The sequence below is a fragment of the Melanerpes formicivorus genome, unplaced genomic scaffold (assembly GCF_026170545.1).
Source record: "Melanerpes formicivorus ecotype bairdi unplaced genomic scaffold, bMelFor1.0.p_v2 SCAF_11, whole genome shotgun sequence".
NCBI classification, from domain to species: Eukaryota; Metazoa; Chordata; class Aves; order Piciformes; family Picidae; genus Melanerpes; species Melanerpes formicivorus.
The window spans coordinates 15,641,009-15,655,398 of record NW_027142363.1 but is presented as its reverse complement, the minus strand read 5'-3'; the positions used below and the strand labels follow the sequence as shown (position 1 = coordinate 15,655,398).

Sequence of the window (14,390 nt, the reverse complement as noted above, 5' to 3'; positions counted from 1 at the left end):
AGTTCTTCACCTGGCAGCTCTGAGACATAACACTTGTGAAGATTGTGCTGCTCATTTGTAAGCATAAATCATGCCCTGCATGAAAAGCTGTTTTGTAGTCTCTCTTTCCAGAAATAGGAACCTATTTAAGCTTTCCTTACTCTTTAATCATCCTTTCCTTGCTTCACTTTTGATAAATCAAAAGAACAGGAAGTTTTAATTTGAAAGGGTCCTTCCACACTTTTAACATGTATTGCATAAAACAACAACAACAAAACCAACCTGGAGAACATTTACACTGTGCATACTTGAAAATACACACAGATATTAAGTCCCAACACAGAAACTATGCAAATCCTTCTTTCTTCTCTTCAGCATAATCAACCCTGCTCTCCACATATTCTCCCTCCTGCTCCACTTTGCTATAACCAACAGTACAAGCTATTGGTGTTTCATCATTTGCCCATAAAATCTCAATTCAAAGTTTGAATCACATTTTAGGCATTATACAAACAAAGCTGTTGCTGCTACACATTTCAAAGTTTGTATTTTAAGACAGTGCCATACTCAAATTACTGAGATGAAAGCACCGGATCTGTAAGGCCAGTAAGCCTTTAACCCAGCAGGAGCCATCAGGCACAAGTGCCTGGTGAGCACAGCAGTATGATGGCAATTCCACAAGGCGACATCACGATAGCTTTCCCTTATTATTTCCTAAGCCTCTTTTTGTGCATGTCTCTGATAGAAGCACCCAGCAAATGCTCAGGACAAAAAAGGCAAGGGTGTAGGGTACATGCAAAGTAATCCTTGTCCTGATATATCCCACCAGTTCCAACCAGTTGGGGCCTTTAGTTGACCTTGACAGAGCAGTTGCATCTGTGTCACAATTGGGCTTGAGCAGTTGGGTAGATACAACACAGGAAGCACACCAGTGACTCTTGTATTACTTACACTTTACACCATCAATTCAAAAATCAAAAATAAATCCACTTCCAGCATCACAGCAGTCTGAGCAGCTGCTCTGGCTTACCATACAAACAGTTTTTGGATTAAAACCTACTTGCCAGATCCCCTGGCTCTTGCAAAGAATAAAAGCTTTCTTGCCACAGTTTTGGTTTTCTGCTGTTTTCCCATATGAACTGTCATCAGCCTTCTCCTTGCCTCCCCTTTCCCATTCTCTGAGCCTTCCTGCTTGTGACATGCTTCATAAAGCTTTAATTAGTTTTTATTCCTTTAACAACTTGCTACTGAGTTTCACTGGCAAGCCCTGGCTAACCTGGCCTGACCTTAGAGCTGAGCCTGTTTAAGCAGGAGATTGGGCTACAGGACATCCTGGGGTCCCTTCAACCTTAATTATTCTATGGTCCTGTGACCTCACATGCAATGAAGCTGCTGCAGAGCTCAGCAGAGTGTGAAACAAGATTATGACTTAAATCAGGTGACTGAAGAGACTGCAGAAATAAATGAAGCTGTATCTCCTGTGCAGGCAGTCAGTGTGGTCTCACCTTGCCGGAGCAAGTGCTGCAGAGAAACCTGGCAACTGGCACTAAGAAGACAAGCCTACAATGTCATGCTCTTTAACATCTTTATTGATGATCTGGATGAGGGCATTGAGTCCATCATCAGTAAATTTGCTGATGACACCAAGCTGGGGGCAGGAGTTGATCTGCTGGAGGGTAGAGAGGCTCTGCAGAGGGACCGCAACAGGCTGGACAGATGGGCAGAGTCCAACGGCATGAGATTGAACACAACCAAGTGCTGGGTTCTGCACATTGGCCACAACAACCCCATGCAGAGCTACAGGCTGGGGTCAGAGTGGCTGGAGAGCAGCCAGGCAGAGAGGGACCAGGGGGTATTGGTTGATGGTAGGCTGAACATGAGCCTGCAGTGTGCCCAGGAAGCCAAGAGGGCCAATGGCATCCTGGGCTGCATCAGGAACAGTGTGGCCAGCAGGAGCAGGGAGGTCATTCTGCCCCTGTACACTGCACTGGTTAGGTCACACCTTGAGTACTGTGTCCAGTTCTGGGCCCCTCAGTTTAGGAAGGATGTTGACTTGCTGGAGCGAGTCCAGAGAAGGGCAACGAAGTTGGTGAGGGGTTTGGAACACAAGCCCTATGAGGAGAGGCTGAGGGAGCTGGGGTTGCTTAGCCTGGAGAAGAGGAGACTCAGGGGTGACCTTATTGCTCTCTGCAACTACCTGAAGGAAGGTTGTAGACAGGCGGATGTTGGTCTCTTCTCCCAGGCAGCCAGCACCAGAACAAGAGGACACAGTCTCAGGCTGTTCCAGGGGAGGTTCAGGCTGGATGTTAGGAGGAAGTTCTATACAGTGAGAGTGATTCCCATTGGAATGGGCTGCCTGGGGAGGTGGTGGAGTCACCATCATTGGAGGTGTTCAGGAGGAGACTTGATAGGGTGCTTGGTGCCATGGTTTAGTTGATTAGGTGGGTTGGATTGGTTAATGGGTTGGACACCATGATCTTCAAGGTCTCTTCCAACCTGGTCTATTCTATTCTATTCTATTCTATTCTATTCTATTCTATTCTATTCTATTCTATTCTATTCTATGTGTCAAGCATGGTTCTTACCTAATGTTATTTATTCAGCAGTAAACTAGGTATGTTTTCAGACTGTAATCCACTCCTGACTGTAGCACAAACATGCTCAAAGTCTAAATGCCGCTACACAGTCAGGTACAGGCTTGCTACCAGTGTGAACCATTGAAGTGCAGAGAGTGACTCCAGCAACACAACAGCACTCTGAAGCAGGCCTGCTTTGCCAGATTTGCCTTGCCTCCCATATCCAGGAACTGTCACCAAGTAGCCACTGTCTCTCAGCAGTCAGATGGCAAAAGTTCAATTTTTCAGAGGTTCTTATTCAGCAGTGGTTACTTCCTCTGCTGAAAATACAGTCTCTTTCATTGCCCTTACAGGTGAACAAAATGAAAACATTCAAAGCACTAAACACAGAAAGAATTAGCTTCCAGCCGCAACGGCCAGACATTTAGGTTTTCACTCCCCATGAACCAACATTCATTATGTAGCAAAAACTCCAGATAGCCACATGAAGACCTCTCACAGATCATCTCTCCTTTTGTGCTAGGAGCTGCTGATGGACAACATTCTGTGTATTGCACATTTATGCTCACGTACTTGAACCACATCTCACCTTCAGTTGTGAGAGCAGACAGCTAGCCATCAGGATTTCATGATCACCGATTGACTCACCCCAGGGACATTCAACAAGTAATTTACCCCCAACATCCCAATTTACTCATCAGAAAAGCTGTCACAGCACTACTTCAGAATTTCTGTTGCCAGCATGTAGAAGGAGTTTAAGAGTTCCTTAACATTGTGTCTTAAGAGCAGATAGTACTTGGATAACACAGATATGAAACAAAATATAAAAGAAACCCACAACAACATGCAAAACCTCCATGCTATATGGAGAAGTACATGACTGACTAAGACACTGGGCTTAATTTTGATTTCTTTCTGTGGAGCTTTCATTAGAAAATCAGAATTGGGGACCTCCAGTAAGAATAGCTACATGTATTCAGCAAGCTCATGGGACTTAAAAAACCAAAAAGCTAATTTGAATTCACACACCAAATGAAAAATGATGTGACAGGGAATTAGAGAACAAGTTAGGCTGAAAGGAATGTGCCTGTGAAGGTCATGTAGTCTAAGCTTCTGTTCAAAGCACCTCCAGTTAGAGCAGGGCTTCATCCAGCTGCATTTTGAATAGAATAGAATAGAATAGAATAGAATAGAATAGAATAGACCAGACCAGACCAGACCAGGTTGGAAGAGACTTTAAAGATCATCGCATCCAACCTATCATCCACCACCACCTAATCAACTAAACCATGCAACCAAGCACCCTATCAAGTCTCCTCCTGAACACCTCCAATGATGGTGACTCCACCACCCCCCTGGGCAGCCCACTCCAATGGGCAATCACTCCCTCTGTGTAGAACTTCTTCCTAACATCCAGCCTAAACCTCCCCTGGCACAGCTTGAGACTGTGTCCTCCAAGGAAAAAGATTTGGAACTTTCTTGGGCCACCTGTTCCAGTATGTGATCACTTTTACAATGAAGGAAGGGGAAACCAAAAAAAATTCATACAGGTGACTGGTATTTCCTCTGTTCCAACCTACAGCCCTTGCCTCTTGGCCTGTTTGTTACAACTCCAAAAAGTTAGCACTACTGCAGTCCTCGCCATCAGATTTTAACACTGTGTCTATTATTTAAACACAGCCATCTTTATGTTACCTTGAAATGAAATTCACCTGAGAAACCAGGGCTACAGAGTAATCTCCTCTCCATGTTTACTGTATACAGCAGTACTTGTCAGGGGACAATTAGCAACAGGTTTAATTTGTAGGAACAAAGCTTTAGATAGCTTTAGATAGGATGCTAAGAAAAAGACTGTCTAATTAGAAGATTTATGAAATTGGTAGAACAGTTGTCTGGTGAAGATGCAGCGATCCTAGAGATCTCCATTCCTTGAGGTCTTTGAGAACAAGTTAGACAACCTCCTATCAGGTACAGCAGATGCAGAGATCTCACCCTGGGGGAGAGGACTGAACTATATAATCTTTGCAGTACTTTCTGCTCCTGTGTTTTCCATGAATGTTGAGACTGCCTCAGGTTAATAGAGGCGACTAGCACCTAGGCTTGAGCCTGTGGGCCAGATGATAAACTATTTAATGACACTGACATACTGAAGTCTAAATTATGTATTTGGTATACTGTATTTGCATATAGTTTGTAAAAATTTTGCATCTGTCTGACAGATCTCACATAGCAGTTACTGTGCTGAGATGCTTAAGACTTCCTTTCTAATCAGTTATGAGAGAATATGTGTGGCAGCTCAGGCTGGGTGCCTCCTGTTCCTGCCACGCAGCTACACCTCCAGTGTCCTGAGGGTGCAGCCCAGCAGGTGGACACAAGAAGCTGTGTATTTCATACCCATAATATCCTGTGCCCTATAAATCCAGCTGCAAAGTCTTTCTCTTCCTCTCTCTTCCCATGGGAGATGCTCCCTATCAGGTAATGCTGGGGGAGTATCTCAAGGCCTCTTAGGTCTGGCTAGGCCTAATGCCAGGAGGAAAAGGGGGAGGGGCAGCCTCAGCCCTGGCCAGCCTGAGACCAGCCTAGCAGTGGGGTGGGGAAGAAAGAGCCCTGGGAGTAGACCCACAGGTGGGGAGAAGGGAAGTGTTGGGAGGCTTTCGGGTGTGCTGCAGGGGACTCTGTATGCTTTGGGTTTCTTTTGTCACTGTTCTTGAGGTTTCTGTAAAACACCAGTTGCTTTTCCATTTGAACTTTCCATCACTTTGCACTCCATTTGTGTGATGAGTGTCATTCTTTTGCCCCTCTCAGGGGCAAGAGAGGATCTGCCTGGCCTCAAACTAGGACAGATTATTGGTAGCAGAGGATGGTTACAGCAGCAACTGCAAATTGGATTGGAGAAGTGCAGAGATGGAAAAGTTAAAATGGAAATCTGGGCATCGTTGGTTTTTGGTGGTTGGGGCTCAAGGTTTTTTGTTGGGGGACTGTGTGGGTGTCTTATCATTTGCAGGAGGACACCTGTCCTCCATACGCTTCTACAGGAAGAGTATCTACAGCTTGCTCAGCAAGCAAGTGAATTTGCCTACATTGTCAAGGCAAGCCTTCAGCTGGATGAGAACCCCAGGCAAGGGCAAGCCTGGAACCTTAAAGCAATTCATTACTACTGAAACTCACTCAAGCACCTATCATGGCTGCTACCACTACAGTATGGTAATACTGGTAGTAGCCAAATTAAAGTTGCAGCATAAGCACGCCCAACAAGAGTGTTGTGTGATTTCTTCCAAACTAGATTAACATGACATTCTCCAGTGTGTGGCTAGCCACAGTAGTGCTGTTAACTTAGGTGGTAGCTTTTCCCCACAATCCAACTAATATTTATGTCCCAGCTCTAAACTTCTCTTTTAAGTGCATTACCAACATTCCCACTGTTAGGATACATCTTTTAAAACCAGTCCCTGTAGCACTACAAGTGAGGTTAATGATAGCTCAGCATGTACAGTACACTTCAGAGACAATTTAGAGCATTACACATAAAGTCCAAGAACTGCTTACATCTACACAACTACCTGTTTAACAAGTACATCACTCAAACGGACCATTTACACAAAGAGCAGTGTTTACAGCTCTAGTTCAAGGAAACAGAAGCAAACCAACACCTGTACATAAACAGTGGTGGGTGTTGCTCTGTGTTCTGACAATGAATTCAGAGACACAGCAAATATATTTCAGTAATACTTCCTCAAAAGTGATCAAATGGTGATTGACAAAGTCATCTTGGCACAGAAAGTTTAGGCTGCATATTTTCATGAAGGTGAGCACTAAAATATTTTTTTCTCTCTTTATGAGCTAAATATTTAACTGAAGGGGGGGAAAAATAACAGGAGTAAACTACAGAGCTGGTAAATAAAGTGCTCAGAAGAGCCAAATCACTGCTGCAGGTCAGCATGTTTCCCAGCCCCACTCACCTAGTCAGCTGTAACTTTAATGTCCAGCCTTTGCTGCTGAATCAGAGACTTGCCATTCCCTCACTATTTTGCCCCATCTCCTGCTGAGATGGTCAGTGAATGTATAAGATCACAGCATCTAAGTCTACATGAAAGTCTATCAGAAACATGGTAGCTCATTCACTTGGTGACAGACAGACACACAATGGTTTCAACTTTAAGCCACCATCCATCAGAAAGTACTAGGTAGAAGCATGGTTCACACACACACATGTATGGAAACCTGACCCTTGTAGATACATAGATTTAGACACTCCTCACAAAGTATGCTTTCCATAACAATAAAACACTTGTAACCTTGATGACTCAATGATCAAAACCAGAATGTCTTTCAATATGACTTTCAAATGAGACACACTTACTTCTTTAGGCGTTCAGTTTCATTCCACTGATCTTTGCACAAGACAGTTTATTTTGGCCACTGGACAAGGTGGTGTTACCAAAAGGCACATGTGTGCTGGAAGGAGCACTGGTGGGGAAAAACCCCACAACCTGCCAACCAAAATATTTTCTTCCCAAAAACATTAAAGGGGAGAAGGGCTGTCCAGCAGTAGAAAATAAATACTTTCTCCACCCCCTCTGAATCAGTATGTACTACCCAGTTGTAACTTCAGGGCACACAAAGTATAAAATGACAATGCTAAAGCTACTCATTGCACTGCACATAAAACTGTTCAAGTACATCAGAAAAGGGGAAGTCAGACAGGAAGCTCTCAGTACAGTTGTGAGGCTGACATGTTCTAGTAACACTAGAACTCTTCCTTCTTCATAAAGTCTGTGCAAACACCAGATATTATTTAAAAGATAATGTAACACTTTAGACTTCTAAACATGTGTCACAAAAAAATTATGGCAAGAAAAGAGGTATTGGGGACAAAACTCTACAGCATTAATAGCTGCACCACCTTTTAGTACAGTATTAAAACCCCACAAGTTCTGAGAAGAAGTCAGTGTCTTTAAAATGTAGACAAACCGCTTCTATTGTACCATGATCTCCTTTGTTTACCAGAATCCTTTCTGCCTGCATTTCAAGGCATAAAATCGATGCTCCATGATATATGGTAACAGGAAGGTATTCAGTGGCATGTTCCAGGAGCTCCAAACTGGCTTGAATCCATAGGGCTGCTGAACACACATCACTGCATTGCTCTGCACCTTGACGTAGAGAAACTACGTTCGACATGGAATTGTTTTGAGCTAATAATCCTCTTGGACTAAAACTGGTCTCCATAGAGGCAACTGTAAAGCCCAAACAGTTCCTGGATACTGCAGATGCAACTATGGAGACTTTCCTTCTCCATACAATGTCAGTGCTCAATAAATACAACAGAGGACAAGAATCTCAGATTGAGTGTGTTAAGAAGCCTACAGCATCCCAAAACAAATCTGTCTGACTAGCCAAGGCCCTTTTAGGGAAGTAGCCACAATATTATCTGTATTGAATGACTAGGAAAAGGAACAAAAAAAACCAAGCACAAGGGCTTTGTGAACCCCTAAAAGTGGCTCTGCCAGAGCACGATGTGACAGTAGCAAAGACAACTGGTCTGTACCAGTTATTTATAATATTTGACCAAATATAAACACGACTTTGTGGGCAGTCACCACTTACAGAACACAGAATTAACCAGGTTGGAAAAGAGCTTTGAGATCACCAAGTCCAACCTAACACCCAACATCATCTAATCAACTAAACCATGGCACTAAGTGCCTCATCCTAAATACTTCCACTGATGGTGACTCCACCACCTCCCTGGGCAGCACATCCCAATGGCCAATCTCTCTTTCTGGGAAGAATTTCTTCCTAACATCCAGCCTAAACCTCCCCTGGCACAGCTTGAGACTGTGTCCTCTTGTTCTGGTGCTGCTTGCCTGGGAGAAGAGACCAGCCCATACCTTGCCACAACCTCCCTTCAGGTAATTGTAGATGGCAATAAGGTCGCCCCAGCTCCCTCAGCCTCTCCTCACAGGGCTGTGCTCCAAACCCCTCCCCAGCTTTGTTGCCCTTCTAGGGACACGTTCCAGCATCTCAACATCTTTCCTAAACTGAGGGGCCCAGAACTGGACAAAGGACTCAAGGTGTGGCCTAACCAGTGCTGAGTACAGGGGCAGAATGTCTTCCCTGCTCCTGCTGGCCACACCATTCCTGATACAGGCCAGGATGTCACTTTGTGCCAAGTGACAAAGAAGAAAACCCAGTCACTAAGAAACATGTGGGGTTTTTTGTTGTTTTGTTGTGTTTATTTGTTCAGTAAAAAGCTTTCAAGCCAAGAGAAGCATGATTTACAAGGATTAGACTGCTGAAGAACAGCCAACACACACACACATTTCAGCAGAAAGATCTTACAGTACTCTGCTTGGCAGCCAGCAGACCTTCAGCCAAGCAAACACTTGTTGGTTAGGTATTCATAAATTCTATAGGAATGGTGCTTTAGAGGAATGCCTGAAACCACTGCTTGAAAAATAGTGCTAGCTTCCCACTTCACTGGCTAGCTGCATTGTAAAATCAGCACTAGACTCCCATTTCCCATTAACTTTTGAAGCAGAGTTCTTCTGTCTTCTGCGTGCGTACTCTGCCACATCAGAACCCAGAAGCATAGAATGGTTTTGATTGGAAGTGACCTTAAAGACCATCCACTTCCAATGCCTTCCACTACACCAGACTGCTCAAGGCCCTGTCCAGTGTGACCCTGAACAATTCCAGGGAGGGGGCATCCACAACTTCTCTAGGCAACCTGTTCCAGTGTCTCACCACCCTCATTGTAAAGAATTTCTTCCTAATATCTAGTCTAAATCTACCCTCCTCCAGCTTAAAGCGATTCCCCTCCATCCTATCTCAATAATCCCTTGTAAAAAGTCCTTTCCCAGCTTTCTTGTAGGCCCCCTTTAGGTACTAGAAAGACACTATAAAGGTCTCTCTGGAGCCTTCTCCAAGCTGAATAGCCCCAGTTCTTGCAGACTATGCCCATAAGGTAGGCGGCTACAGCCCTCTGAGAAGCTTTGTGGTCCTCCTCTGGACCTGCTCCAACAGTTCAATATGCTTCTTGTGTTGGGGGCCCCAGCACACTAATACTCCAGGTGGGTCTTATGAGAGCAGAGAAGAAGGGAAGAATCACCTCCCTTGTCATTCTGGTCATACATCTTTTGATGCAGCCCAGGAAATGCCTGGCCTTCTGAGCTGCAAGCTTGCCAGCTCATGTAGACGTTTTCATCAACCAACACCTCCATGTCCTTCTCCTCAAGACTGCTCTCAAGCCACTCCTAGCCTAGCCTATACTTGTGCTTGGGATTGCCTCGACCCAGGTGCAGGACCTTTCCCATGGCTTTGCTGTTCCTCATGAGGTTGGCTTGGGCCCACCTCTCAAGCCTGTCCAAGTCCCTCTGGATGCCATCCCTTCCCTCCAGTGTGTCAACCGGACTGCACAGCTCGGTGTCATCTACAAACTTGCTGAGAGTGTGCTCAGTCCCACTGTCCATATCACTGACAAAGATGTTAAACAACACTGCTCCCAGTACTGACCCCTGAGGGGCACCACTTGTCACGAGACTCCATACGGACATTGAGCATTGACAGAAACTCTCTTGCATGCAGTCAATATGGCAACCTGCTGCTCCATCACAGTGCAGGAATACATCCAACATCAGAACACTAGCAAGCAAACAGAGGTGGAAGGCTTTAGCTCAGTTAAATATCAGAAGATGAAAAGCAAACAAAAAAAATCATACCTTCAAAAGTGCAGGCTGAGTTGTGCTTTCCTTTTGGTTGCCCCTTAAATTTATGGCTTCTCTCCCTTTGTTTTCAGAACTGAAAAACAAAGATATTTTGTAACACTGAGCACTTGAATTAGTCAGGTCTACCAGAGAGCCAACACAGTATCATTCAATTTAAACACAAGTGAGCATTAAATGATGAGAATGACACAGTTTCCAAACCTAAGTCCGTATTCTGCACATACTGCAGCTCATAAAGCCAAGCCCCTAAAAGCTGAAGATGGAAGCAACATGTGTGTTTCACCTCATGCAGAGTTTTCAAACTCAAGCATTCTCAAATGGTTCACAGTATTTCAGCTCTTCCAGCTCAAAACCCCCCGAGCTTTCTGTGCTTATATATTCTTCTCTGCTGGAAAAATGGTACTATAGTTAACCAGTCACCTACTCCAGCAGAATTCATAGCACTATGTGCACAGTTGGCAGCCTGAAGGTACTCCCAAGTCTTCATACTAAAGACTTGTGATCGAGTGGGATGCGCTCAGGGCAGATGGAATCATCAAAAATTGCAACTACCACATTTAACAGATCTTCACTGAACATAGTATCATAGTATCAGCCAGGGTTGGAAGGGACCACAAGGATCATCTAGTTCCAATCCCCCTGCCTTGGCAGGGACACCCCACACTACATCAGGCTGGACAGAGCCTCATCCAGCCTGGGCTTAAACACCTCCAGGGATGGTGCCCCAACCACCTCCCAGGACAACCCATTCCAGGGCTTCACCACTCTCATGGGGAAGAACTTCCTCCTCACGTCCAACCTGAATCTCCCCACCTCCAGCTTCATTCCATTCCCCCTAGTCCTATCACTACCTGACATCCTGAGAAGTCCTTCCCCAGCCTTCCTGTAGGCCCCCTTCAGATACTGGAAGGCCACAATTAGATCACCTTGGAGCCTTCTCTTCTCCAGACTGAACAGCCCCAACTCCTTCAGTCTGTCCTTATAGGAGAGGTGCTCCAGCCCTCTGATCATCCTCATGGCCCTTCTCTGGACACCTTCCAGCACGTTCATATCCCTCTTGTAATAGGAGCTCCAAAACTGGAGGCAGTACTGCAGGTGGGGTCTCACCAGAGCTGAGTAGAGGGGGAGAATCACCTCCCTTGACCTGCTGGCCACACTTCTCCTGATGCAGCCCAGGATCTGATTGGCTTTCTGAGCTGCAAGAGCACATTGAGAGCTCATGTTGAGCTTCTCATCCACCAGCACCTCCAAGTCTCTCTCCTCAGGGCTGCTTTCCAGCCAGTCACTGCCAAGCCTGGATTTGTGCCTGGGATTGCCTTGACCCAGATGCAGGACCCTGCCCTTGGTCTTGTTGAACCTCATGAGGTTGGCTTGTGCCCACCTCTCCAGCCTGTCAAGGTCCCTCTGGATGGCCTCCCTTCCCTCCAGTGTGTCTGCTGCACCACACAGCTTGGTGTCATCAGCAAACTTGCTGAGGGTGCACATAACTCAATAGAGGTTTGCAGGCAAATTCAGTAGATATTTTACAAGGGGTACAAGACCTGCTGGTCCATCTTAAAAGTCAGAAGTCTAAAGTCATGCACAGCCTTATTACAAATGTACCTTGGTCAATATTCTCTTCAGAGCACATCTTTGGAATCAAAGGAATCATCCACCCTCACTCCCCCTCCAATTCTTAAAGCAATCCTTAAGGACAATCTAGCAGGGAACACTTAAATCAAAATCTTTATGCTACATGCAACTTCAAAGCAAAAACGTATAAAGAAAAACAGAGAATGTCAATGAGAGACATCACTTCCTGCATTGTTTATCACAAGCTAAAGAAAACAGCTGTACCAATATAACACGTGAGAAATGCTCAGCATTGCATCCTTCATCAACGTTAGAAACTATCTTTGCTACTGACAAAGGCACATGGCTTTATTTCTGGGCCCTCAGTTTAGGAAAGATGTTGAGTTGCTGGAAGGTGTCCAGAGAAGGGCAACAAAGCTGGGGAGGGGTTTGGAGCACAGCCCTGTGAGGAGAGGCTGAGGGAGCTGAGGTTGCTTAGCTTGGAGAAGAGGAGGCTCAGGGGAGACCTCATTGCTGACTATAACTCCCTGAAGGGAGGTTGTAGCCAGGTGGGGTTTGGTCTCTTCTCCCAGGCAACCAGCACCACAACAAGAGGACACAGTCTCAAGCTGTGCCAGGGGAGGTTTAGGCTGGATGTTAGGAAGAAATTTTCCCAGAAAGAGAGATTTGCCATTGGAATGTGCTGCCCAGGGAGGTGGTGGAGTCACCATCACTGGAGGTGTTTGAGAGGAGATTGGATGAGGCACTTGGTGCCATGGTTTAGTTGATGAGATGGTGTTGGGTGACAGGTTGGACTTGATGATCTCAAAGGTCTTTTCCAACCTGGTTAATTCTATTCTATTCTGAATTTGTATGAAGACATGAGCTGAAGGCTCTTTAAATAAAACTTAAAAAATAATTATTTACATTTTGGTGAAATTCTGCCAGGATCTAGAGAAAGGATTTAGATGCAGTGGTACTCTTACTGCTACTGACTGTTAACTACAGGCAAGTTTTTCTCAGTAGGACTGCTGAAAACGAAGATTTTCTTCCTATTGTGGATTAGGCATCTAAGTTAAATATATGTAGATACACACACAATAAAACCAAAGCCAGTCTGACTACACATTAGTTTCCCTCTTAGCTGCTTAGAGGCAACATTCCCTGGGAAAAAAAAAAAGAAGAGCACAACTGCCCTGCAATTAAGTCTTTCAAGACCTTTCAGATACATCAAAAGAAAAGCTCCTTCTCTTTATAGATTCTCTTCAAGTTGAAAACCATGTACTTTTAGATCACCTTAGGTAATCTTTCATAATGCATTCATAAACACAAAGATGCTTTTCCAGGGACAGCATCAGACAGAAAGTCTTGGCTGCTCTTTGTCTCCCTGTAAGACAGAGCAGACGAATTAATAGTCTATCCTATTAATCTCTTCTGCTGTTAATGTTTCATGAAGGAGATGTCACAATCACCACCAGGCAATGCAGCACGCTAATAAAAAGTGCTTCTCAGTACATAACCTATTTTCTCCCTTCTAGTGTTTAAAAAAGAAAAACAAGTAAGAAAGAAAGAAAGAAAAAAAAACCCTTCCTTCTCAGATCTGCATAGCTTTTCCTGATGCTGACACACTTGACAGGAGCAGGAATTCCCTGTACTTAACAGTGGAATAATGAGGCTGATCTCCACCAGATGTTCTTCCTGGCTTCAGGATATCACTCTTTATGGAACTTGTCTGCAGCCCACAAGAGAGATCCTTGCTTCTGTTAAGTATTGCCAGCATAGATCACCAGAGTCCTATTCTTCTGTCACTTTGTTTTGCTCATATTCTTCCCTTATCAGTTTTTTCCCCCCTTTCCTCTCCTGCCCCCTTCTTTCTGTTCCCCATTTTCCTACTCCTTGTTTGAATTTGAAATACATGCCTGTGTTACTTTCTTTTAGCTAACCAGGCTTGGACAGGTTGCTATGAAATTCCACAGTGTACATACCAAAATGGGAAGAATGCAATTCAGCAGATAGGAATCTTAGAAGCATAACAAAACAAAACTCCAAACCAACCAACCAAAAAAATAAATCATCTTTTAAAAGTATCAAAACTTTACTTCCCAGCATAGAGTAAACCTAAATCTGGAAGCAACTCCACACACCCTTTCACATCTTGTATTCTAGCATTTCTACATTCCTGAACCTTTTCCTTCAGGGTGTAGCTTTTCAAGGTGCTGACTTTGTCAGCAGAACCAGCTTCAGAAATTTCCATGCCTTCCTCAACCTCACTTATCTCTTTCCACCCTCCACTCAGCCAAGCAAGGCTCGCAGCAGGGTGATAAAATCAAAGGGCAAACATCAAGTTTTCACCAAGAAAAACAATCAGCTTGTGATCCAATTAAGAATAGAGTGGTTTGCACCAACACAAATGAAGGGGCAACAAATGCCACTCAAGAGGCAGGAAGAAGCAAGCACACACCACTGCAGCTCATTTCACCACTGAAGCTACTTTTCTTTTACCCTTTGCCAGGGCCCAGTTTTAAAAGGATCTCTGACTGAACCCAAATGACTCATG

At 44.6% G+C, this 14,390-nt stretch overlaps 1 protein-coding gene across 2 annotated transcripts in view; it reads right to left on the bottom strand.

Moving 5' to 3' along the window:
- Window positions 1–14,390, bottom strand: part of CRYBG3 (crystallin beta-gamma domain containing 3) — a 98,283-nt gene that overhangs the window by 70,040 nt on the left and 13,853 nt on the right. For both annotated transcript variants that reach the window (XM_068144640.1, XM_068144639.1), the window contains exon 2: window positions 10,277–10,355. In XM_068144640.1, the coding sequence (XP_068000741.1) occupies window positions 10,277–10,355 (79 nt within the window). The remainder of the gene's footprint in view (window positions 1–10,276; window positions 10,356–14,390) is intronic.